This window comes from Centruroides sculpturatus, unplaced genomic scaffold (assembly GCF_000671375.1).
Source record: "Centruroides sculpturatus isolate CEXI.00-Female unplaced genomic scaffold, Cexi_2.0 scaffold3, whole genome shotgun sequence".
Taxonomy (NCBI): Eukaryota; Metazoa; Arthropoda; class Arachnida; order Scorpiones; family Buthidae; genus Centruroides; species Centruroides sculpturatus.
Genome location: NW_019384366.1, coordinates 1,623,206 through 1,651,093, shown reverse-complemented (window position 1 = coordinate 1,651,093; position 27,888 = coordinate 1,623,206). Strand labels below are relative to the sequence as shown.

The following is a 27,888-nucleotide window of genomic DNA, read 5'->3' as shown; positions in this document are numbered from 1 at the left end:
ATTCTATGACAAGGTGCTAAGATTAATCATATTCGTTTTGTACACCGCGCTTAAGTTAAGCGTCATCTGTTCATTTGTTATGTCCGGTCATTGAAAGACCGCTCTGGATCGAGTGTCAGTTGTATATACAAAAGGTAAATTGTTTACAAACTGAGTCTTTGTCTATTGTCTGATAAATGTATACTTTTATTTCGTCAATTGTTCACAATAGCAGATGTCTTTTGTGTAAGATCCAAGTCGGATGTAAGCTAATAAATGTTCTCGTTAATCTTATCTCGCCTTTTGATTTGTTCACGGTTACTAGAAATCACCACACAAGGGAATGGAAAAGCTCATCCACAAATATGTCAAATGCTTCAATCTTCACAGTGATTATGTCGAAAAGTAACCATGTCTGTACCTAACTTTAATAAATTCATTTCGTTATTTACAATTGTCTTTTTTTTTTTTTATGTACCATCGGAGCTTGAAAAACAGCTTATGTATAAAAGTATTTGGGCAGAGAGCCCGGAGCTCTTTTTAGAGTTCAAAGTAGGATACCCCTATGATCGCCTCTGCCCCCCATAAAATGATTTGGTATTTAATTTTGCCAGAGTCGGAGTCGGCTTACTAAAATTATCAGGAGTCGGAGTCGGAGTCGAGTGTTTATTTACCGACTCCGTAGCCCTGGAATGTGGTATATTGATAAGGCTAGTGCATCTAGCTACTAAAAATCATAAGTTATGTTTATAACGGGCAGATGACTGAGTGATTAGGGTGACAGCCTACTGCTCGAATCCAGACGGTCTAAAACCCCAAGAATATTTCGATAGGTGGTCCATCCGAATATGTCGGATCCTGTCCTTCACACACCGGCCGTCCCGGTGTGTGGACCTGGCCGACAGGTCATCGAGACTTTGTATGGGGTCCGAATGTAGAACGGATCTCTTTTGCCATTTTGTTTTGAAACAAATGAAATATATAGAATGCTTCTTTGTTAATGAAAAGCATCTTAAAGATTTTATTTCTGTTAGAAAAATAACGTTAATTTACAGAGTATAGACCCGTACTTTTTTCTTCGGGTCCGTGGAAAAACCCCGGCTCTCCTCCTTTCAACGATCTTGCTGGTCAAACCCATAATGGTCTTGCTAAAAATGACCTCTTAAAAATTTTCAAACATCTACATTTCTTATTTGATTGTTTTTAATACAAATCAGAATATTTTCGGGTAGAAATGAACAAATCGGGAATTCGGGAAACATTTTCCGATCTGGACGAAATATATCAAACGAACAAATCCCGAAAAGTCGGGACGTATGACAACTTTATCCTATATCGGATTTTATAGTGGGCGAATCTAAGTTTTCGGCGTAATTACTCGGGCTCTGGTCAAAATCGGAGCTTAATTAATATGAAAAGTTTACGTTTATAGTAGTTTGATATAGTCTACTAATATTTCAAAATATATTCCAATATAATTGTAACATTTTGATAGTGTCTGCGGATAGTCATTTGACTTATAGATATAGGAAACAGTGGAATAAATGAATAGTAACAGTGTCATCTATCTAAGTTATCGGATGGACTTGACAGAATTTATTTGAAGTTGCTCGTTTTCTTCGGTTGCAAAGATATTCATTTGAATAGGCATCTCAAAAGGACTCGATTAGAATCACTTTTGACATGTGTTTGGAATTATAATTCCATGTGGGAAGCGTTCTGATGTAAAATTTCAAATCAGTATAGCTCTTTTTGACTTTTTTTTTACTTAATAAATTAAACAGATCGGTCTACAATCCTGGAGGTCTCCCGTCTCACACGGCCGGAGCTATAAATAAGTTTATAGCTCCGACCGTGTGAGACGGGTCGATTGCAGAGAAGACTATAAATTCTGTCAAGCAATTAAGATCTCTGTTATTCTCTCTTGTCTCAATCCACAGTAACGATAAAGCTCGGAATCAACTTTCTAAAACCGGCCGTGTCGCAATTAGGGGCGTCCAAATACATTTTTAGCATGTATAAATACGTTGTCGTATCGAAACTACCGTACAGCGAATTATAATCTCGATTCCGGAAGTCGAAGTTAGTGACTACCAGGTGTCGCATTATCAATCTGCAATGGACTTTTAAAAGGTGGTGCAGCTGATGCAGTTTTGAATATTATTACAAATACTTGGAAGAATCTCGGAGACATTTTCGGTATTAACAACATGATATGAATAAATCGGAATAATTCAAATATTAATTGTATTTCTAAAAATTTTGATTCGAGTTGTTATAATCTGAAATTAGAAGAAAAATGTGTGCTCAGCCTATTATAAATCCTGTAAGTATCTGTTAAGAAAAGAATGAATTATTTACCTGATTTCATATATTTGATTTATCATTGAATATGGTTAGGTTAGAAATAAAATATTTAAAATAATGTGTATTGGTTCAAATAATATCTTTTTGATAAGCTTGTCTTAATAAATTTAATATTCAGACAAAATATCAGCATTAAAATGGAAATTTCATTTTCATAAGATTAAAAAACAAATGATCAATAATTCATGTGAAATTATGATTTTTGTTGTCATTTTTATTATCTTTTTTCAGATAACATCACATTATTTCATCTTTGTTATTTAAAAATACTTATTGAACAGAATAATATTTAAACACACCCAAAAGCCGGAACATTTGATTAAAAACACTGCTCACCACTCATAGGTATGAGAATAATATTTGTAATGGTGTTCTGTTTGGAAAGAACATTACATGTATTTGATGGCTGTTTTTAAAGAAACAAATATTGAATCATCTGTGTGTTTCTTTAATGATAAGTCTTTAATTATTATTTTTTTAGTACTCAAAACTCAACACAACCTTTTAAAATGCAGCTTTTTTATTTAAATTTTTGAACATTTTCAGCCAGTTTGAATGGCCTTATTTTTAAAAAAATATTTAATACAAATATACTTTATTACACACATGTAGAATATTATTACAATGAAGGAGTTATCATACACGTGAAAACAGTGCGTTATATAACTTTCATTGTAATAATATTCTACGTATGTTCAATAAAGTTTTTGTATTAAATGTTTATTTCTTGTGTAATATTTGGATTTTGATAACATGAAAAAAGTTGAAACCATGCAAATGTATATAACTCATTTAGTACAGATGGTTACGGATTATAGTAGGTTATAGTATTGAGTATGAGACCAAAACATCCAAAAGAATCTTAAATTTATAGCATTTGAAACAACAGAAAATTGCTGGAATTGTAGAAGTTCATATTTCAAATATTGAATTTTATTAAAAATATCTAATGCTTTAATAATTTTTCAAATAGTATATAGTTTTTTTTTTTTTTTTCAAGGCAAGAATTGTTAAAGCAAGAGAGGATAATAGTATTCAGTATTTTATTAGAGTAAATTTGATAAGTGTATAGTGAAATACTGCTAATAATACCAGTTATGATCTATCCTTTATGAACAAATACATTAGAAAGAACCATAATTTTGGAAATTTTTATGAAATATGCTCTGCAGTTGCCTGCTATGGTGTTTAAATAACTTGAGAATTGATGAAAATTTAAAATATAAAAAAAGTATCTTAAAACAGTGTGTTAAAATTTGATTTACTTTTTACAAGGAGTGTTTTTTTTTAGTACACAGTACATACTCTTTTTATAGGACATTCTGTCTTGGACTGCCTAACACATTTGTATCTTTTATGAGTCAGAGTAAAATAGAAATACAAAAAATTAAAATGTAAAATTAAAGTTTCATTCGTGGAAACTTTTTCCATTAACTGTGGAAGATGTCACTTAAATGACCACCTACTTGAGGTACTGTAATATTTTTCCCCATCACTTTAAAAAAAGTTTCAGGAGTTACATAGGTGATTTCATGTTAAATGTTCATTTTCAGTTCAGCTAAGATTCTTGCCTTGTTTGTGTAGACTTTTCTTTGGAGTTATTTTAAAAAAAAAGAATCTGGTGCTGTCAGCTTAGGTTAACATGGCAACTTCCTCAAGTCACTGCTTCTTGAGACATTTAAGTAATGTTATATCCTGCTCTTAATGTAAAAAATTTCCATGAATAAAACTTTAATTTTGCATTGTAATTTTTCTTTTTTATCCTGCAACTTATAGAAGAAACAAATGTATCAAAATTTTTGTACCATTTTATACATAAAACACAAATTATACAAATACATGTAAGTTATATTAAATTAACAATTCAATTAATTAGAAAAAGAAGTTACTTATAGGTTTTTGTGTGGTTTTTTTTTAATAAACTATACTAATTCTGACTGCAATGCAGTGGCGTGCGGTGGCATTTGATGATAGGGAAGCTGTGCCGGCCCTGAATAGACTCATTGGAAGCGTTATATTATATTTTGGTGTGTAGCATGCACGAATGCCTGTAATCTGGTTGCTTTACACAATTTTACATATTTTTTTCGTGGAAGGAAGCTGTCCCGTATTCGAAAATACAACGCTTCCATTGGAAATATGCACATACGAATTCATATTCGAATATACTAGAGCAATCTTATTATTTTTTTCACATGTAGTATAGAAATTTGTAATAAGATACATAATGCAGTTATAATAAAATATTAATTTTAATTAATTCAAAGTACGTTAAAATATGAAAATAATTGCATGATATGTATATTTTAGAAAATACAAGGGAAGCGGCGCATCCACAGCTTTCATGGACGACACGCCACTGCTGCAATGCAGTGAATTGGTGCTTATAATCAATAATTAAACAAAAATAAAGGGAGCAATGTTTTAAAATTGGTGTTTTCCTCTTAGAAAATTAAAAATTATGTTGTGAGGTGTAATGAAATAATTTGTAGTTGTGTAGCATCAATCATACGTATTAAACATGTTCTAATAAAACTAAATGTATTTCATATATAAAATATGTTGTTATGTTAAAAGTAGTTGAGAGGAACATTTTAAAAAAATATCTATTTTCATCTGAATGCACAGGTGAAAATAAAGATATTTTGTTTTGACTTTTGAGTAAGATCTCCTCTATTTGCTAATCAAACTACACCAGTATAAGTCCTATTATAAACAAGGTTCAAGTAGACCGTATATACACAAATGTAAATTTCATTCTTTCCTTACTCTTCACAATAATGTTTTCACATCAGTTTGAAGGCTAATGTTAATGTCTAAAAATAGTGTAAAAACTTATAAGTAACTAATTTAAACGGTATCGTTCATTTTTTCAATTTTTGTGTTAATAATTTTGATGATATAACAAAAAAGTAAACTTATGAAATTTACATTAATAAATTTAAACTTTTTTGTAAAAGATTATTGGATTTGTTAATGAACAATAAATCGAAAAAAATTCAGCAGAGTTGCTTAAATTTTCTGGCAACATTTAAAACTGTGTGTGTGGCACCATCTGTTATATTTCATTATTAAAAAATGGCAAAATACTTAATTTTGAGGGTAGAGAAGGGATTTATAAAAAAAATTGTAAATGCTAATAAAGAGTAAAATCATCATTAAGTCAGAGACTATTTGAGATATGACACCAACCCCCTTTAACTCCCCACCCCTCAACCTTTAACAAAATTTAATAGCATTAATTTCCCTAATACACAAACCTCTTGACAAAATTTCAGAAATGAACAAATTTGTCCCCCTCACATGCATATCCATACATACTGAAAAAAAACCCTGAATTTTTTTTATTTCTCAACAATTCAAGGTCCTTTGAGTCCAAAAATTTTTTTTTTTTTTTGATCGATTGACATACTTTTCCTTTGTTATATATAACAGAGCCAGAAAACTAAAAACAATTTGCTTTCCTTTACTCTTTTTGAAGCCATATAGTTTTATGATTATAGAGTAAAACAGAATAAATTAAAATAAGACCTTTTATTTTGTTAAAATAAACTTTTCAATGATTCTAAAAATATCTTGTTATAACAATTTTAACTAATTAAAAATTTTTGTTTTTAAAACTGATATAAGAGAAATTGAAAATATATTAGAAAGAACATTCCATTACTATTTTAGCTGTTTTTTAAAAAACAAGTTTTTTATAATTTAATTATATTAAAAAAATCATTGATTGTATTTTCACATACACACCTAATCTTTAATATTAAAAGCTGGTACTCATTTTAAATCTGAACTAAATTTAGTTTTCTGTAGCTAATAACAACTGAATGATGAGTGACTTTGCGATCTATTACTGGTTATTGGATATTAGACTTTAAAATTATTTTCTATTTACTTTTAGATTTTATTTTATTATTATTAATTGATAAATAAAATAGAAATGAAGTGATATGATAAAATTTTAAAAACAGTTTCCTTAGGCATTTGTATCTTAGTGACCTGATGTTTAGTATTTAGTAGATATCCCTCTTAGTATTTCTTTTTTCACTTATTTCATACATCTGCAATGAATTATATCGGGTAACCAAAAATGTTCTGTCGTTTTTTGTTGAAAGAAAACAAACCATAAAAATGTATAGGAAATAACACAATTTATTCATCAAAATAACCACCCTCACATTCGATAACCTTTTCCCAACGGGAAACAAACTTATAAATTCCATTTTTATAAAAGTCACGATCTTTAGAGTTGAAAAACTTCCCTAACTCCGTTTCTATAATCTCTCTATTTCTGAACTGTCGATTTCACAGATGATTATCTAGGCTTAAAAATAGGTGATAGTCAGAAGGGCTAATGTCAGGGAAATAAGGAGGGTGCAAAAGAGGTTCCCATCCAAGGGTCTGAATTGTGTCAGAGATCACACGCGCAACATGATGTCTATAGCATTATTGTGTAGGAAAAGAATGCCTTTACAGTTTACTAAAGCTGGCTGTTTTTCAAAAGTGATTGGTGAACTCGATGGAGTTGGTCACTGTAGACGTTAGCAGTAATAGTCTGGCCAGATGGTATAAGTTCATAGTGAACAATTCCATTTGCAGTCCACCATATGCACAATATTGGCAGGTGTCAATTGATGAGGTATCCATTTGCTGAGCTTGTAAATTTTCCCAAGACTATGCAAATGTAAATGGACAGTTTCATCACTTACGGAGAACTTTTGTGCTAATATCTGACAAGTTTGAGCGGAATCTTCTTCGATTACAGCCTCTAATTCATCATTATTATTGACATATGGCTGCCCTTCTCGTGGCGCATCTTTGAGCGACTCATCACCAGAAGAAAATTTTCTAAACCACCTTTGGGTGGTGCAAGTGCTGATAGAACTTTGTCCGAAAGCCTGGCATATTTTTTGAGTCATTTGCACAGCATTTTTTCCAAGTTTAAACTCATACAACATACAAGCATGAATTATAGAGTTTGGAGTACTCATCTTCAGGTCAATTTTTATAATATTAAGAGATAACCTTTCTGCTTCTCTTTATATAAGATGAGTCAGCATTAAATCTTGATTAACATATTGCTGGAATTTTAGTGCCATCTATTGTGTATTGTGTGTAACATTCTTTAAACTTTGCAGTTTCACAAAAAACGACAGAACTTTTTTGGTTACCTAATATTAGGAAAACAATGTTTTAGTGTTTGAGATGATACCTTCTAAACTGTATGACGATGTCATGCTTTCAACAGCTACTTCGGAGGTGTTTGTTATAAATACTTTAACAAAGACACCAATAACCAGCAAACATAAAATAATTTGAATGAAAGGTTGTACAAAGGTTTTATTTCTGATTCAGCAAATTTTTGTAAGTTATACACCTCAGTGAAATAAATACATAAAAATACAGTAATTTAATACATATAAATATATAGTTATTGAAGACAGCAGATACAATTCACTTTTAAATTTATTGTAATGATTTTAATTTTGTACAAAAAAATTTAATTCATCATTTATTATTGCAGTAAGTTTTAAAAATATTTTTAAAATTTGTTTTCCATATTTGATAAGTGAATTATTGCCTTATCATATTGTTTTTTTATTTATTATGAAAAATTATTAAGCAGTTTTAATTGTTCTAATGTCAATCAAATAAATTTTTCACCAAGACTGTCCAAAAGTCTTTACTAGCAGGATATTTATTTTTCTGTCTTATTTTTGGATAGTCTTGTAAACCGGTTTCTGAATTGTAGTAAATTTTTTAATAATGTAAAATATTCTAGAATTAACAGAATATTCAAAGTCATGTAGCTTAAAATATTTTATATGATGATGATCAATGAATTTATATCTATAGGTCTTTTGAAAGTGTTAGAGGACAGATGATATTTTAAAATATTAGTTTTGATTAATTTCAAAATATTTCATGTCATAAAAAAATTTGGATATATAATTTGAACAGAAGTGATTTAACTGTTTAGTCTTATACTGATATTTCACAGAAGTACAGTGGAACCGGTTAACGAACATCATGGTTAACGACCAAATCGGTTAACAAACTTTTATTTTGCAAAAATTTTGTCTTGGATAACGAACGTAACAGTATTTTGTGTCAAATTTTAATTGGTGTTAGGCATGCGCGAGTTAAGCATTGCTTTTCTGAGTATTTGTGCTATACTTCTTTTTTCAGTTTTGTGATTTATATATTTAATCAATATGGCATCAAAGAAAGAAAAAAGTCATAGTGGCATTAGAAAATGACAACGCAATATAAACGACAATGCGCTATTGCATTTGAGAAAAATTTTGATTAAAAGAGTAAGACAATCAACTTTAGATCAATTTCTTGTTCCTTATGGAAAGAGTTTGTTTCTTTGTTAAGTTATGACAATGCAACACTTGGGTGATCTGACTAGGGGGAATGCCTTCTGGGAGGTGTTTTTAAGGGAAACTGGCCCCTATTTAGGCATTACAGACGTGGAGAAAACCTGGAAAACTCCACGTGACCAGCCCATCTGAGCAAGGTGCAAACCCACAAATGAACTCTCCATGTTCAAGGTACAAAGACACTTAGCCACTGGTGGATTTTTTTTACTGAAAGAGACTTTGACTCAAAGAATCTTCCGATGAAGTGTTACCCGTTATTTTTTTGGAGGGGATTCCCTTTCTAAGCATTAAGGTTTGTATATCTCCACTTTTCTGCCAGCAACTACAACAAACGAAGGTATGTACTGTACAGTGCTATTTTATTAAATAAAGTTTACATGTTTGTTGCTGTAATGATAGATACTACATTTTCCTACATTTTCATCAAAGAAAATTACTGTATATTACAAATAAAATGACAAATTTCGGAGACTAGAAAGGATTAATTGCATTTGCATTAATTTCTATGGGAAAAATTGCTTACGTTAACGAACAATTCAGTTAACGAACGGAGTCACAGAACGGATTAAGTTCATTAACCGGGGTTCCACTGTAGATGATGAAATAAGTGAGTCTGATTTTTTAGTGGTAATTTTTTGTCATTTGTGATACAGAATATTGAGAAATATATTTAAAATTGTTTGAGTAAATTAAATGAGAAAGGGACCAAAAATTATCAAATGTAGTAAAAACATATATTGATAGAAATATCATCACTGTTATGCTTAACAATGGATTAATTATAAAGAATATAACTTGAAGGCTAACCTTCAGTGGACCTGTCTTTTAGAGTTTTTTGAGATGATGCATTGTGGCTATTACACAACATACATTATATTTCATATTCTCCAATATATTTTTTTTAAATATGAATAAAATAAAAGAGGGACTTAATCTCAACTTCTTATTGAACAAATGCTATTATAAAGCATATAGATGATTAAAAATAGGTCACTCCACTTGCATCTGTTTGCCTTCACATAGCACATTTAGTGATTATATGACTTTTCCTTGCAAAATTTTTACCACATTCTTCACAGATCAATTTTGTTCTGCTATTCTTGTCTTCTACAAAAAATGTTTATGTATCTCATTAGCTAATTGTTCAGTCACTGAATGATTATATTATATATTCTTCTCTTCTGATTCAATTTACATCATAATCACTGTCTTCTGTCTTTCCTTTTTTTTTTCTGTCATTTCTTCTAAAGTTTTGTCCAACTCCTGCTGCATCAAAGCTATATGAGAGCTAGAAACATCAGAAAATTATAGTTATCCTGAAAGCTGTGATTTATTTTCAAAGGTACCAGTACATAAGTCTAAGAATTTATTGAAACCTACAACATTGTTAAATAAACGTATTTATGCAATAGATATGCAAAAAGTAAACTACAGTACTCTTTTTCAAATATATTGTAAATATGATAAAGTAATTAGTGCAATTATAAGGTGCATAGCAGCAAGTACACTATAGAAACAATGCACCTAATTCAAAGCTCAGAAACAAGTAAATTGTTAGAAACAGGGAGGTCACTTGACATTTGCTATAAATATAGGTGATGCCATATGAATAGAGAATAAAGTGCACTTATGCATTACCTATGTACAGTACAATGCCTTGGTCAAGACATTGACATTATCAATATTCTGTAGCAATTTGCTATGGGTGTACTGTATCTTACAAAGGGTTAATGAAAATTAAAGTCAATGCTTGTTTTTTTAATACATAATAATGTAAAATTAATACATTTTTTAAATAACATATGGAAAATTCATTTCAAAAGTTTCATTATTTGTTTTAAATTTTCAGATAACTGTAGTTTGTTAGAGGAAATTAAAACAGCAATTTATATTTATACTTAAATTAAAAAGCTTTAGGGAATGTAGTAAAAGTTTGAAGTGTGGTAAAAGAATTTTAAACATTTGTAAAATCGAATATAATTGAAATTACTTTATACATATTCCTTTAAAATGAACAAGTTTAACTAACTACTGAAAACAACAATTAGAGAAAAATTTGAATGTCATTCTGATTTCTTCTGAATGATGAATGAATTTTATAAACAATATTTGTAAATTTAAATTAATTTTTGGAAACAAATTGCTTTTATTTAAAAATATGCACTGTACAGTATAATTGTAATTTATATGGTGCTTTTTCCTGGAGCAAACATACAAACTGATTTTTGTAGATTTTTATGGAATAGTCTGAATTTATATCTTCATTTAAGAGTGCATGAATTTGCAAATGCATAACTGTTATTTTCATAAAATAAACAAAAATTGCTATATAAGTTAAGACAATTTTTTAAAATAACATAATTAACGTAAAATTTATAATGATAAGTTTATACCATAAGAAACTTAAGAAGATTGTATGTGTAAATTTTCATTATATTAATTTTATCCTAATTAATTGTTAGTCATCAATACAATATAGTGATGGATTTAGAAGTCTACACCAGTAAATTTCAGAATTGTGCCATCTGATTTCTGGATTTGTGGTCTGTCAGAAAACTCCTTAAGACTCTTTTATCTCAGATCAAGTCCATTTATTTTACAACTATTTACAGTATATACAGCAATACTTTCAGATGGGATGGCTATGAACAATAGTGTCTTAAGCCTTGCTTTTTTCTCCTCTCAGTCAGTCAAGCTGCCTTTTATTGAACTTTGATATTCGTTGGCCATCCAATCTGGAGCTGGGTCAGCAGCTTTCTTTTGGGTCTGTCTCTCAGTTGGCACATCTGTCTCAACTTGTCCAGGATGACTCATGCTAATTGACCCCCTCTGGAAAACAAGTCAGTTGAGTGGAAGCCTGAATCACTTTGTCTGTACTCTTTAGGCTTCTTTGACAACACCTTAAGCAGAACCCACATTTAAGATTGTGGTATTGGGTTGAAGTAATCTTTACAATTATGAAAGCATTGGGTCAAAATGATCTTTACAATTATAAAGCTAATTAAAATATCTTTAAAATTATTAATAATTATCTACTATTTACAACCAGTTACTGTCAAAACCTTGGGTTTTGAATGACTCACTTTGGTTCACTTTGAATGAACAAATTGGCTCATGAGCAGAATTTCAAACTCTTAATTGCATTGGTTGCCATAAGATAACTGTGTTGCCAAATGAGCTATTTGACCAGCCACAGATTAGAGAGACAGATTGTCAATTCCTTGTACTTCCTATGTTAAAGTCAACAACACAACCAAGCAACAACGAAAGTACTAATTTAGAAGTTAGTGATGATGAGATTGCCTTGTATTGTTAGATGTCACAACATGAATCACTGATGACATTGCTATTTAAATTAGATTTCAATGTGCATTCAAGAAAGATACTGTTAAGTGCCACAGTTGAATTAAATCAAATTAATTAATAAAAACCACATTAATTGACATAATATGAATGGCATCCAAGAATTAGTGTTTAAAGGTTAGGATGAATGAAATTCTTTTATTTATAACTTTATTCTTTATTTAATTGGTATATTGTTATATTATAATGCATTTGTAGGCATTTTAATGCATGATACACAGCTAAAAGATAAAAAACAAGGTCTTTATTTTGGAAGTCAGGAATGGATTAATCCATTTTGTTTTTTTTTATGGAAAAATTTGTTTGTTTTAGAACAAATTGGTTTTTGAACAACTTTTAGGAATGAATTATGTTCAAAAACCAAGGATTGATTGTGTAACTTTCTTTTAAAAATTTGTAATTGTTAATAAATCCATAGAACGATTTTAGAAATCCTCTCAATAGTTGAGAGACTGACTACTTAGCTTGAGTTGCTTTTATTACACTAAAATATATATACAAATACACACATCTGGTCAAAAGCATACTATCAATAATATAAATTATAATAAATTATTTAGTATAATTTTTATACTGAAGTAGTTTATCAAGTGTTTTTATATACTTTTTATTAATTTACTCTGTCCAGAATCCTGTAACTCAATTTTCATTTAATTTCCAATTTCCAGTCTAGTTGAAACTGCATGCGTATGTATTCCTGATGACAATGTTTTCCAGAGTTTGCAAACAATTTTAGCAATTAGCAAAGAATTTGTGAAAAATTTTAAAATAAAATCTGATAACAAATAGAGCTACATGTAGCTTTTATTTGCCCGTTTTTAGTCATACTGTCTAGATTGTCTGGGCTTATCATTTTAATTGAAAAGTTACAAAAAAATTCAATAATTCAGAATTCTGTACATAAAACTAAAAAAGTAAAAAATAAAATATTTAAAAAAAATTTAAAAGCTTTTTGTTCACATAAATACACTAAAAGGTAAGAACAATTCTTTCAGCTTTTATAGTATTCTTGGTTTTATGCATTCAAAAATAAAAACCTGGGGTGCTCATGTTTAGAAATTGTGAGTTCCAAACTGAGTCATAACCTGTCATTATTCATGCTAAAATATATCTTTAATACAAAAAAAGAGAAATTGCATTAAATGAATGCAGCATGAAGTAATGTGAACATAAACAATGTGAGTCCTGAGTTGACTCAGACACTTGTTAACTAAAATCAATGGAGAGTTTGAACTTTGACCCTGACACTCATATACAAATGATTGTAATTAAACTTCCCAGTTTCCTGTCTCAGTTTAACAAAAGGAAAATGGCACATTAAATAGTTAAAATTCCGAAATGTCGTAATGATCAAATGAAAACCATAATGATCAAAAATATGAGCAACAGTTAAAAAAGGTTGATCTTCGGTATTCAGCTCGACAGTCTCTTGACTCTGACTGAATGATGATGACAGAACTTCAAATCATCATCCAGTCAGAGTCAAGAGACTGTCGAGCTGAATACTGGAGATCAACCTTTTTTATGACCTGATCTGCTCTTGTTTCCACCTGGGAGGAGACCAATCAGAAAATGATGAGAGGGAATCGGAATAGGAAATTTGGGAATGAAATCCTTTAAATACCCCAGATTTCAAAGACAGTGGTGGATTTCTTCATTTTTACCATCAAAAGTAACCCATGCACTCCTCCTATTCCATTGTTTTTGTGTGCTTTCATCAATCTCAATGAAATTCCATCATTCCTGCCTGTGCTTTGCTGTCATTTTCCATCTGCTGAACTTGATCAAGACAGTCCCAGAGCTGTCAACAACTACAAATACTCTGAGACCAGCTGGACTTGCCTCTAACTTTGATAGAGAGATACCTGACATAAGTGTAAATCCCATCTTTTATAAAATAAACTGATTTAATTTGTAAAGGTGCTTATGTTAGTATGTCCAACACCACTACACACATACAATAAGTCCCTTGATTATCCTGATGTGAGTTTAACTAACTCTCCTTTTCTGGGTTGGCAAACCTCACAAAATATTCTTAGTTACACTTTCTATTTTGGCATATATTTATTTTTATAGTCTTCCCATAAGTATCCCACACTTTTATTTTTGGTTGTGTGTATGTGTATAATAAGATTAAGCAATTTTAAAATTTTTGGGCTTGAAAAGGAAACTTGAACTCTGTTATTAACACTGTGGCTAAAAAAACTGCACTTAAACTATCTTTTGAATTACAAAGCAACATTAGTACAGAAAAACCTCATTAATTCAAACTTGAATAGATCAAAATCCTGTTAATTTCTAACCATTCTATTTATCCCAGTTGAGGCTATAGAGATTTACATGTTAAGGAATTCAGTTAGTTTGAAATATGGTTACTTTGAAATTTGAAGTAAAAATTCTATCTGAACTATGATACACATATGTTAACTTATGTGTAGATCAAAGTGCCTCTATACTATAAGAGAACAACTCTAATCTGGTCAACAGTGACTGCTAATTCATAAGTATCTGTGACCTGAAAATATGTTGCTTTTACAGTAACATATTTTCGGGTGTCACCTTATCCATGGACTAACCTCTTTTTTACTTTCTTAAAAACCCAGTTTTGGGATTGCAAGATTGGGCTACAAGTAGCAGATTGAAATATTTGTAGGGCCCTTAGTCATTAGATTTGGATGAATTACTACTTTTTAGGCAAATTTTAAAATAATTTGGGTTATATTTTGAGGAATTCTGCATAACTTTTTATAAAACCTATCTAGAAACCTGTGAGGTTCTCATCAGATGTGTTGTTACTTGCAGTTTCATTAATTAGTAATAATAATATAAATAAAATAGTGTTCTGTACACAGCTGTATTCCATTTGCTTTATAAATTCCATCAGTTACATTACATTTAACATATACAAAAAACATATTGTACAGAAAAATGTAATCTTGGATAATTCAAAGTCATGATTATTTCGAACTAATGAGGATTTCCTGTACTACACTGGTGTGCAAAACTTAAGCAACAATTGCTTTTTGATATAACTCACACAAGAAATCACAAGAGACATGAAATTCAGAATACAGACAGAGTATTTTGTACTTAAAGGATGAAGAAAGCATACTAGTGCAAAAATGAATAGAATGCATACAGTATAGAATCAAAACCTCCTTTTTATTGTCTTGCTGCATGCATTTTGTGTGCCCTCACATCACCTGGATGTCTTCTTCATATGAATCACCTTTCTACTGAAATGGGTGTTCATTGTACTGATTGCAAGAAGCCCTTTTCTACAATTTTATGGCTGTCTGCTTAAAAATTACATTGTTGCTTAAGTTTTTCATGCCAATTTATATAATAAATGTTACATTAAGAACAAAATATACTTCTATAAAGTTATTTCTCTAGTTTTTAGTAGGTTTAGTTTTTATTACTGTAGCACACTTTTAAGATATGAAGTCAGAAATGTACTGTACTTAAATCATTTTAAATTTGAATGATTATTTATGTTCCTGTTGATATATTATATCTCAGATAATATGAACTATACAGTCAACCCACCTATAACACTGTTGATAATTCCATGTTGTACGAGTCACTTAGATTTTACAAATGTGTGCTGGGCTGTGAATGGCTCACGTACAGTATTTGTAAATCTAAATGACTTGTACAACATACAATTCATATAAAACAGAATTATCAACAGTGTTATGGGGGATTGACTGTATGTTAATTACATAAACCTTTTAATGATTTATAATTTCAGAATATGAAAGTAATAAATAATAAATTTTTTGATTTCTTTTCTATTCAAATTTTTTAGGCTCTTCCTTTTGTTGGTGCTATTCCAGGAGGACTTCAACCTGGTCGGATGATAAGAGTGCAAGGTGTGGCACATCCTAATGCCAGATGGTAACTATAAAGCATGATTTTTTTTAAATAGATAATATTAATACACAAACTATAATAGCTATAATTCTTAAAAGGAGAATGGAGTGAGTGATAGAACTTGTGTTAAATTTATAAAAAAATTTAATAGGAAAATGTATACATGCATGCTTACAGCAATTTAATAGAAAAATTTGTTTACAAACTAATTTCATTCATTTATTTTTAAACATATAACATATACAATACATGTAAAATTGTAAAATTAATTTTATACATGTATTTTATAATCACCATTCCTTTTATCATTTCATAAAACAAATATTTTGAATGGATTTGAAGGATGTTTATATAACATTAGTATAACTTCTCTTTTGTTTATTTAATTTGTATGTTGTCAGTTATAACTGAAATGAAGAATAAATTTTTACTTTTCTGGTTCTGTTATATATAACAGAAGTATAAAGTGTGGCAATCAGTCAAAAAACGACCACCTAATATTTTTACATTTTTGGGCTTGGGACTTTGAAACATTGAAAAATGCAAACAAAAATTCAGGGATTTGTATATATGAATGTTAGTGTGTGTGGGGGGAACAATTTTCTTCACTCTTTTAGGAGCTTAATAACTCCTGTTCTTTTTGATTTAAAATTTCTGAAATTTTGCAAGAAGGTTTGTGTATTAGGGGAATTGATTCTGATGATTATTATAAATTTTGGTAATAAAAGGCCAATGGGTTAAGGAAATAAAGGGGGTTATTTGTAAGGTGGGTTAAGGAAATAAAGGGGGTTATCTCGAGTAGGGTTGGATTTAATGACTACTTGTTATCAGCATTTACAATTTTTTATAAAACCCATCCTACCCTCAAAATAAGCTTTTTTGCTATTTTATAATAAATATTTTATTTTTTATATTTTTAATTATCTATTAGAGTTTTGTAATAAAATATAACAGATAAATACATTTAAATTTGTATTTATCTGTTACACATTTTTAAATGTTTCTGGAAAAGTTAAACAACTCATTGCTGGACATGTTTTATCATAGCATTGGATATATGTATAACTTAAACTATGTAAAAGTTGAATAAAAAATCTAAGATTTACTTAGTATTGAATATATTTATAAACACTAATTATATTATTTTTTTCCTCTAATTTTATATTTACTTACAGAAAAACCAAAAATTATGGATGTCTATCACTGTTCTAGGGTAATGGAGAAAGCTTAAGGACACATTATAAATTTGTATAATTACAGAAAGTTTCTAATCGAGATTGTATTTTGTGGCCGTCAGCCATATTATTGTACATTTTTGTATATATTTTATATTTTAGGCTTAGTATTTCCTTTGTTCTTTGTCTTGACCATCTTAGAAAATTCTATCTTAATTATTTTTTCCTTGGGTGGATTCACCAGTTCTCGGAACAGATGTTGGGGAAACAAGAGTTAACAACTCGCTGGGGAATTGAAAGAGTGGAGGAAATTTGGTGGAGACCTCGTGGTGACAAAAGATGCAATTGAGTTGTGCTCGGGACTGCAGCCAGGGCAATCAGAGGCGACTACAGACAATTTTCGTCAGAATATCGGAGAACTGTATAAGACATCCTGAGGGTTTAACCTTAGAAGTGGCTCCAGTTTGTGAGAATAATGAGAGAAAGTAGATTCCTGAAACTACAGTGCTGAAGACAAAGATCTTCCAGCATTAAGGAGGCAAGCATAGATAACTGTATGAAGATTGTCCATGCAAGGTGGACCATTATAAGAAAGAGGTGATAAAATAAGTTCTGAAACCTATTGACTATCGTTTACTAGTGATCCATCCGAGGTATATAACTACACAAAAAAGGATTCTCAGGTCTTTTCTTCTTCCCAACTTTTTTCCTAAACAATCTGTCTGATTTCCTTATCTCATTTTAGTGTATAATTAGATTAAGTTTTATAATTCTGTTCGTGGAAATGCATGTATATCGTTTCATATCTATCACAATTTGTAAAGTAGCAATCACAGTTAGAAANTAGATTAATATGTTTAAAGTTAAGTAATTAAAAATATTTTTACTTAATGAATTTAATAGAAATGATACTTGAATAATTAAAACTGAACTACATATGTAATATAGTAACAAATAAAGAAATCACTAACAAATGCTTCTCATTTGTTAGTGATTTATCTGTATAGTCTTTAGCATGTGAGAGACGTGTGGCATAGTTTACAGCTTAATAACTGATGATACATAAAACCTTACATTAGTTATAGTTTGAATATTATTTTTCAGTTTTTCAATAAATCTTCAGTGTGGTCCAGGCTCAAGTTCCCAAGATGATATTGCTCTTCATCTTAGCCCAGTATTTTCTCCACCTCCACGCTTAGTAAGAAATAGTCTTCAGAATCAACAATGGGGTCCAGAAGAAAGTCATGGTCCTTATTTTCCATTTGTAGTTGGTCAAAATTTTGAAATATTAATTTTGACAGAAGGAGATGAATATAAAGTGAGTTTTTTTATAATTAAAGTTACAAAAATGATTGATTTTTACAGAATATTTTCTATAACAATTTAAGTGTAATTTATCCAATTTTTATTATAAAACTGTTAAATATTTAATTGGATGAAAATAAACTATAATTACAGAAAGTTTCTAATCGAGATTGTATTTTGTGGCCGTCAGCCATATTATTGTACATTTTTGTATATATTTTATATTTTAGGCTTAGTATTTCCTTTGTTCTTTGTCTTGACCATCTTAGAAAATTCTATCTTAATTATTTTTTCCTTGGGTGGATTCACCAGTTCTCGGAACAGATGTTGGGGAAACAAGAGTTAACAACTCGCTGGGGAATTGAAAGAGTGGAGGAAATTTGGTGGAGACCTCGTGGTGACAAAAGATGCAATTGAGTTGTGCTTGGGACTGCAGCCAGGGCAATCAGAGGCGACTACAGACAATTTTCGTCAGAATATCGGAGAACTGTATAAGACATCCTGAGGGTTTAACCTTAGAAGTGGCTCCAGTTTGTGAGAATAATGAGAGAAAGTAGATTCCTGAAACTACAGTGCTGAAGACAAAGATCTTCCAGCGTTAAGGAGGCAAGCATAGATAACTGTATGAAGATTGTCCATGCAAGGTGGACCATTATAAGAAAGAGGTGATAAAATAAGTTCTGAAACCTATTGACTATCGTTTACTAGTGATCCATCCGAGGTATATAACTACACAAAAAAGGATTCTCAGGTCTTTTCTTCTTCCCAACTTTTTTCCTAAACAATCTGTCTGATTTCCTTATCTCATTTTAGTGTATAATCAGATTAAGTTTTATAATTCTGTTCGTGGAAATGCATGTATATCGTTTCATATCTATCACAATTTGTAAAGTAGCAATCACAGTTAGAAAACATTTTTATTTATTCGTCTCCACACACCAGAATGCACTAAAAATAACTCTTAACTTTTAACCTTGTAACCGGAGTGGTTGTGTAATACTTTTCAGCGAACGTTTTTGACACCCATTCTGGGTTCTTCCTCAGGCTTTTTCTACAAATAATGAGCTGGATGTTGACAATCAAATACTTTCTTTTGAGCTGTTTATCTTTCGAAGGTTGGCATGTGGGATGATTTGAAAGATAAACGGCTCAAAAGAAAGTATTTGATTGTCAACTTCTAGCTCAGTATTTCTAGAAAAAGCCTGTGGAAGAGCCCAGAAGAGGTGTCAAATATTCGCTGAAGTATTACACAACCACTCTGGTTACAAGGTTAAAAGTAAGTTATTTTTCAACATTTTTAAAATTTGACATTAAAGATATTCTAAAAAACTCATATTTCACAATGTATATGGGATAAAATTTGAAATTTCAAGTCTAATCATTCTACAATTTATAAAAGCAAGTATTTTGCTTCTTTTAATCTTTTGTGTTTTTTGTCATTTTTAAGATTCAAAGGATTTGAAGACCACTGCATTAAATTGTGGAAGACACTCAAAGCAACCAAATAGAGATCATTTTTCTGATACAGAAAATTAATTTTAGAATAGATGTTCATGCATTATTTTGAATTTTTTTATTAAAAAAAAATTACTTTGAATAAGAGTATATGTTAGTGAATAACAATTAAAAATTATTACTTTTTAATGATTATTTTTATATATTTATTATAAAGTTTGATATATTATATCTCAGATAATATGAACTATACAGTCAACCCACCTATAACACTGTTGATAATTCCATGTTGTACGAGTCACTTAGATTTTACAAATGTGTGCTGGGCTGTGAATGGCTCACGTACAGTATTTGTAAATCTAAATGACTTATACAACATACAATTCATATAAAACAGAATTATCAACAGTGTTATGGGGGATTGACTGTATGTTAATTACATAAACCTTTTAATGATTTATAATTTCAGAATATGAAAGTAATAAATAATAAATTTTTTGATTTCTTTTCTATTCAAATTTTTTAGGCTCTTCCTTTTGTTGGTGCTATTCCAGGAGGACTTCAACCTGGTCGGATGATAAGAGTGCAAGGTGTGGCACATCCTAATGCCAGATGGTAACTATAAAGCATGATTTTTTTTAAATAGATAATATTAATACACAAACTATAATAGCTATAATTCTTAAAAGGAGAATGGAGTGAGTGATAGAACTTGTGTTAAATTTATAAAAAAATTTAATAGGAAAATGTATACATGCATGCTTACAGCAATTTAATAGAAAAATTTGTTTACAAACTAATTTCATTCATTTATTTTTAAACATATAACATATACAATACATGTAAAATTGTAAAATTAATTTTATACATGTATTTTATAATCACCATTCCTTTTATCATTTCATAAAACAAATATTTTGAATGGATTTGAAGGATGTTTATATAACATTAGTATAACTTCTCTTTTGTTTATTTAATTTGTATGTTGTCAGTTATAACTGAAATGAAGAATAAATTTTTACTTTTCTGGTTCTGTTATATATAACAGAAGTATAAAGTGTGGCAATCAGTCAAAAAACGACCACCTAATATTTTTACATTTTTGGGCTTGGGACTTTGAAACATTGAAAAATGCAAACAAAAATTCAGGGATTTGTATATATGGATGTTAGTGTGTGTGGGGGGAACAATTTTCTTCACTCTTTTAGGAGCTTAATAACTCCTGTTCTTTTTGATTTAAAATTTCTGAAATTTTGCAGGAAGGTTTGTGTATTAGGGGGATTGATTCTGATGATTATTATAAATTTTGGTAATAANCCAAAACATTACAATGGGCATGACTGGAAAAAGTCTATTTTATAATGATTCAGAATGTTACAAAAATTTTTACCATATAAGTGTTAAATTACACACGTATGTCACTAAATTGAAGAGCGCTTTCAACGATATACATTTTCGTCTTCTTCAGGTCATTAGAAGATATAAGAACCTTTTTTGAATACAAAATTTTAAAACATTCCAATCTTAATTAGCATTTTGGAATGACAGCAATGGTGGAATGTAAAAAGATATTTAAATAAAAAACACGCGCTTATACTGTGCATGCATTAGACGGCTCTATATTGTGGTTTTAGTTGCGATGTTTTATATAACTGTACAAACTGATCCACAAAGGGGGCAAATCCAGAGTGGGGGTGTTGCAGGGCTTTAATACGTTGGTGATGAGGGCTTCCCATATGTAGTGACATATGTGTGTAATTTAACGCTTATATGGTAAAAATTTTTGTAACAAATGATTAGCGTGCTGTCTATCACTATATTATAGATTCAGAATGTGCTAATAATCATTAAAAATAACAATTTGACTAATATGAAATAACTACATTTATAATCATTAAGTGATCTGTATTTCAATTTCATTAACGAATTTTATAAATAACAAAAAACTATTTTTTTGTTATTTATAAAGAGGATTGAGATGCAATATGGATTGAGATGCAATATGGATTTAATTGATGGATGTAGGATTAAACCAGTAAACAAAGAGGTGTGTGTCTTAATTTGTTTATAGTAAACACCAACTTATGATAAATAGACTGTAGACCTATGCATGCAGCATCATGCAATCATGCAATGGCAGCATGAACTATACTCGGTTCCCAGAAATTGTTGCAAAAGCACTTTAGGTTTTAGACCAAATAATCACAATCTTAAAAAAATAAAATAATTTTATTTGGAGTACAAGGACTGGCACCAGTACAATGTACATAGGAAGAATGAACTCAAGAGGAAGACAGACTATATGAGAAAGGTATTGAAATGTTGCCATGTTGGCCACAATGCAAAGAATTTTTTGCTCCTGCATATAGGACAACCTAGGTTTTTGAAGCAGTGAAAAATGAATAGAAACCTTGTCTTATACACAAGTAAATATGATATATATATTTTTTCAATTTAATAATTAACAATTATCTGTAAACTTTTGGCAATATTTAAAAAAAAATTGTAGACTTTGCATTTATTATTAACTAATGGAAATAATTAAAAATTTACAATTACTTATTTTTATTATCAATAGTTTGCATTAAATGTTTTTCTGTATCCTGAAATCATCAATTTGGTTTTGTGAATAAGACATTCTCCTGTTACACAAATTAAACAAAATAGGTTGGATCTACAGTTCTATATATTGCAAAATCTTAATTATTGTTTGCAGAAAGAGACATTGTATTTCGTGCATAAAGAATCAACTTTTTTTTTTAGAATTTGAAGTTTTTTGATAAATTATCAAAGAATAAAATATTGTAAATTCAGAAAGCATTGTTTTTACAGATTTTATATAGATGATGATAGATTTATAATTTATAGCTTGTTTTATCAGATTGGATTTTATCCAACTTTTGTTCAGTATGAAAGAAAACTTGATTTTTTTTTTCTTTCCTCAATTATTGCAAAAAAATTCCTTTATTATAACACTAAAGATTTACACAATATAAAATCTTAATATGGCATGTAATGAATTATACAGCAGAACCCCTCTAGTCCACCCTCGGCTAGTCCGTCACTCCAGTTAATCCAACCGTGGTCGGAGTCGAGAAACTTGTCCAACTCATCGGTGACTCACTGTCCGTGGCGTTTTTCTGTGTTTTTTACAGTATATGTTTTACATTGTGTGTACATGTACAGTTTTGTGTGTGTTTTCAATATGTCAGGAGTGAAAGGTAAACACGTTACTCTTTCATTAAATGAAAAATTAGCAGTGCTACAAAGACTGGACAAAGGGGAAGATTGTTTATTTTACTTTTTTCTTGATAATGTGACCTTTTTTTGTGTTCCGACCATACCCCCAGTCCCAAAGGTGATTAATTAGAGGGGTTCTATTGTATATATATAATTTTGTTATCTGCTAAATCATATATATATATATATACACAGTAGTGTTGTTTATCTGAATCAATTGGGGATGGGCTGGTCGGATAACTTATTTTTCGGATAACTGATTATGTGCGAAAAAATATATTAACCTATACCATGTTGAAAGTTTTCTGTATTGCGTGTTGCTTCACGTTGAATTTTCGTTCGTTGATGTTAAGCCTAATGAAAATTTTTATAATAATAATTGTGGCTATTATATAGTTAAAAATTATTTCTTTATTTTGTACAAACAAAATAAATATATTATAACTTAATATTTTGAAAGTTTTAGAAATAACTTACAAAATATAAAAAAAATTATATTTTGTAAGTTAATCTAGTATCAAAAACGTTCGATTCAGCGCGACATAGTCCCGACTGGAACGCTTTCAGTTAACTGACATTTCAGTTGATCGGCTTTTGGATAAATGATGATCTACTGTATATATATGATTTATTTAGCAGATAAATTATTTCAGTCTTGCTTGTCATGTTGAATCTTGAATTTTATTTGTAATGGATTCAGATTTAATTGATTTTATATTTTTATTAACTTATTGTTTATTACTATTATTTTAATTTATACTATATTTTTTAATTTTAGATTGCAGTAAATGGTCAACATTTTTGTGAATTTAAACATAGAATACCAATTTACAGAGTTACTTCTTTATCAATAAATGGTGAAGCAACTATAAATCAAATTAATTATGAAGGAACTGTTTCTCCAATGCAGGTTAGTTACAGTTGGAAATTTTAATATGATTGATATTTGTTATGATACATATTCTATAAGGATTATTATATAAATTGTCAATATTAACTCTGATATAACAACATACATAATTTGTTTAAATAAATTATATACATGTTTATTATTTGACTTCTTTTATGTTTAAAACATTTACATCTGGATGTTTGCTTCTGCCATGCCAAATATTCTTAAAATGGTCTGTAATGTACTGTACATTAGGGTAGCCTTTTGTATGGTTTTAACTTTTGATTATAATAGAATACTAGTTTGATAGTTTCTGCCTTTTGTATAATTTCTTCTGTTTATGTAGCATCTTAGTATTCTTTTTTACGAGGCCTGTTCGGAAAGTTTACAGCCTTGCCTATATGCGGCGCTGTGATCAATTTTATTTTTGGTGGGAATAATTCAGCCATCTGTGCTAGAGATACGATACCAATTTTTGCTTGATTTGTCATAAAGTTTTGCCACGACAGCTTAGCAGATAGTCAGTGTGCACATGCTTTGTCGAAAATGGAGAAGACGGAGACTCGTGCGATCATAAAATACCTGACGAAAAAAGGTTTGACCCCATCTCAAATCAAAGCTGACATGGATGAAGTTTTGGGAGAGTCTGCTCCTTCGTACACCACTGTGAAAAAATGGACAGCCCTTTTTAACTATGGCAGAGAGAGTGTGGAAGATGACCTTTGCAGTGGACGGCCGTCAACTGCTGTCATTGAAGAAAATATCGATAAAGTTCACAATTTGGTATTAGCAGATTGCCGTTTGAAAACGCTTGAGATAGCTGAGACAACAGGCATCTCTGTCGACCGAGTGCACCACATCCTAACTGAAAATTTGGGTATGACGAAGGTCTCAGCAATGTTGGTGCCGTGTCTGCTGACCGCTGAGCAAAAACGTGTTTGCACTTTGATATCAAAGGAGTGTTTGGGCTTCTACCAGAAAAACCCACAGGATTTCTTGTGTCGGTTTGTGATTACTGACGAAACGTGGATCCATTACTACACTCCTAAAACAAAAGAACAGTTAAAGCAATGGAAACACCACAGTTCACCACCACCAAAGAAGGCAAAGACAGTTCCATCAACGGGGAAAGTGATGGCCTCGGTTTTTTGGGATGCTAAAGGCATCATCTTTATTGACTACCTAGAAAGAGGAAAGACCATTAATGCTGTCTATTACTGTGAACTTTTGGAAAAACTGAAGAAAGAAATCGAAGAAAAGAGGCCACACTTGAAGAAAAAGGTTCTGTTCCACCACGATAATGCACCTGCACATTCCTCCAGAATCACTGAACAAAAGATAAACGAACTTCGCTTCAAATTAGTTACACATCCACCGTACTCACCCAATTTTTCCCCCAGTAACTTCCACCCTTTTCCAAACCTAAAAAAATTCTTGGCTGGAAAGAGATTCCACTCAAATGACAGTCATCTCTGAAGTGAATGAGTATTTTGCACACCTTGACAAATCGATCTATTGTGATGGCATAAAAAAGCTAGAACATCGCTGGAATAAGTGCATTGCTAACAAAGGAGACTACATTGAAAAATAAAAAAAGTTTTAACATTATTTTGTTTGTTGTTCTATTTGAGGCTGCGAACTTTCCGAACAGTCCTCGTAAATCGTTTACTATAACATTTATTTCTGTATTTTCTCAATACTTCATTCCATTTGTCTGTTTAGATGACTCAAAGTCAGCAAGAAATTTGTGGTTCATTTTTATTAGCACTTATATCTTACCTCCAAATGAAGACCAGTTTGATGATGAAGTTAGATGGAGATCTGGGAAATATAAATATGGATTTAGAATGTCATTTGAATGATATAAATATTACTGTAAAAGTCTGAAATCCAGTAACTCTTAGAAATCACCAGTAAATCCAGACATGTACCAATATTGAGTGGTAAAAATCCAGAATCTCTGATAAAATATTCATTTCAAACTTTTATGAAGAGATACTGGTAAATATATGGATCTACTCATCAGCTCAAGTACTTTTTAATAATGACAAATACTTTAATATTATAAAATACATGTTTTAAAAATTTTTTATTATACTGTGACAATGCCGAAGGGCCTCCCTATACTTCGGCACCACGTGACTGAAGGGTCGACATCGCGTCGGCGAAGATCGCAATGACAGTTTTCGTCAGGACTGACATCACTGTGTCTTCACGGCTAGACACAGAAACCGTTTCGTTTGGGCGTGAGCGGTCGCGTGTGTGAGCAATCAGAGTCCAGATAGAAGGAGAGACAGCACACCGGAAGTGACTTACTCAGAGACCTTTTTAACGTAACAACTGTTTAATGGTTAACGATAGGCTATACATTAGGGCTGCTGTTAGATACATTCCTCGATGTGATAGTATTAAGATATTACGTTTTTCCCCGATTTGAGAGAGAGTGTTTACAGAAGTTTTGTGTGGCAATAAATACCTTTTGTTTTTGCTGTCTTGATGGAGATTCTCAAGCAGTCTTGGTGAAGGGAAGAAAGTTCGGAATGTCAGTCCGGTAGAGGAAGTATCCGTAAGAATGATAGAACAATATCCACAAGGGTGTTAGTCGATGGTTCCGATGATCTTTTTGTAGGATATATTCGCAGATATCCGAATAGTGAGGCACTTAGGACAAGGTACTAATGACAACTTCTCTTTTCGAAAGACGGGCGACGACTGCTACTTTGTTGTCTGTTTTTCATGTTGGATTGTTGAAACGGAGATATTAGGTCGAAAGGTGCTGAGAAAGCGTCGTTATTAAGTCTGAGAACTTAACAGATGTTTAACTCCCAGGTGTAACAGTTGACATTTATTGAACTAAAGTATAGCTACAATGTGAAATGATATAAACACATGAAAAGTCCGAATTCGGATCCTCACAATACCATCATAGGATAAATGGAATAATAAATGAGGGGGCTGAAAATGGGTGGAATTGTTAATTCCTTATCAGAATAGCAAAGGGTCCTTTTGTATGTGGACAGTGGTGGCAGAGGCACAGATACCTTTACAACAAAACCCATTTATTTATACTAAGGATCTGCTTACATAGGTATATGGTGGATTCCTGGTTCAATTAACCGATGGCAACCAAAATGTCCTGCTTTTTTGGCATTTGGCTTCCTTCTGATGTGGAGACTCAGTTAGCCCCAGAGCAGTGACGTCAAGGAGTTCGGAAGGTGGTGTTAGGAGAATTGAGTTATACCAATTTTGCTTGGGACACAGGTTTAGATGTTTGCACAATATTGGAGTTGGGCATCAGTGCTGTCTACCACTGTGTGCTGTGCCCTTGAAGTTTGGGAATTTTATAGAAGTCTTCCCCAAACCCCTTCTTTTAATTGATTTAGACTTCTTCCTGTCATTTCTCGATTGGTCCTGCCTCCTGTTTCCAGGTGAAATAGGGTCAGTTCAAGTCTTGGGAAAAAGTTTGAGATGCTCTATCCGACACCATCCCCTGACTCATATTGGAGATGATGTTGGAATTGAGAAACCTGTGCTCATAATTTAACCCATTATTCCTTTTTTGTTAATCTTTTTTCTCCTTGATTTTTGATTTAATTCCAATTATGGGATACGAGCGCTAGTGTCAAGTTCAGACTCTCTGGCTCAATGCTACTATCGGTAACTTAATAAGCATTAGAGTCATACTTGGAACTCACTTGTTTACCTTTGCATCACGTTCTTAAATAAACAAAAACCCTTGTTTAACTGCAAACAAAATTAAAATCTCTTTTCTTTCATTCCAACAACAAGTAATTTTAATGTGAACTTGTGATGGTTTGGACCTGTTCAGGACCTCACATATAACAATTCA

The 27,888-nt window shown here is 30.9% G+C and overlaps 1 protein-coding gene across 2 annotated transcripts in view; it reads left to right on the top strand.

The window, feature by feature from the left end:
- The first annotated feature begins 2,070 nt into the window (after positions 1 to 2,070).
- Positions 2,071 to 27,888, top strand: part of LOC111612559 (formin-like protein 12) — a 74,126-nt gene continuing 48,308 nt past the window's right edge. Inside the window, exons 1-4 of one of the 2 annotated variants that reach the window (XM_023353789.1) lie at positions 2,071 to 2,305; positions 15,907 to 15,995; positions 18,251 to 18,464; positions 23,925 to 24,056. In XM_023353789.1, the coding sequence (XP_023209557.1) occupies positions 2,279 to 2,305; positions 15,907 to 15,995; positions 18,251 to 18,464; positions 23,925 to 24,056 (462 nt within the window). In that variant the 5' untranslated portion in view covers positions 2,071 to 2,278. The remainder of the gene's footprint in view (positions 2,306 to 15,906; positions 15,996 to 18,250; positions 18,465 to 23,924; positions 24,057 to 27,888) is intronic. The other variant, XM_023353796.1, reaches the window with a different exon arrangement.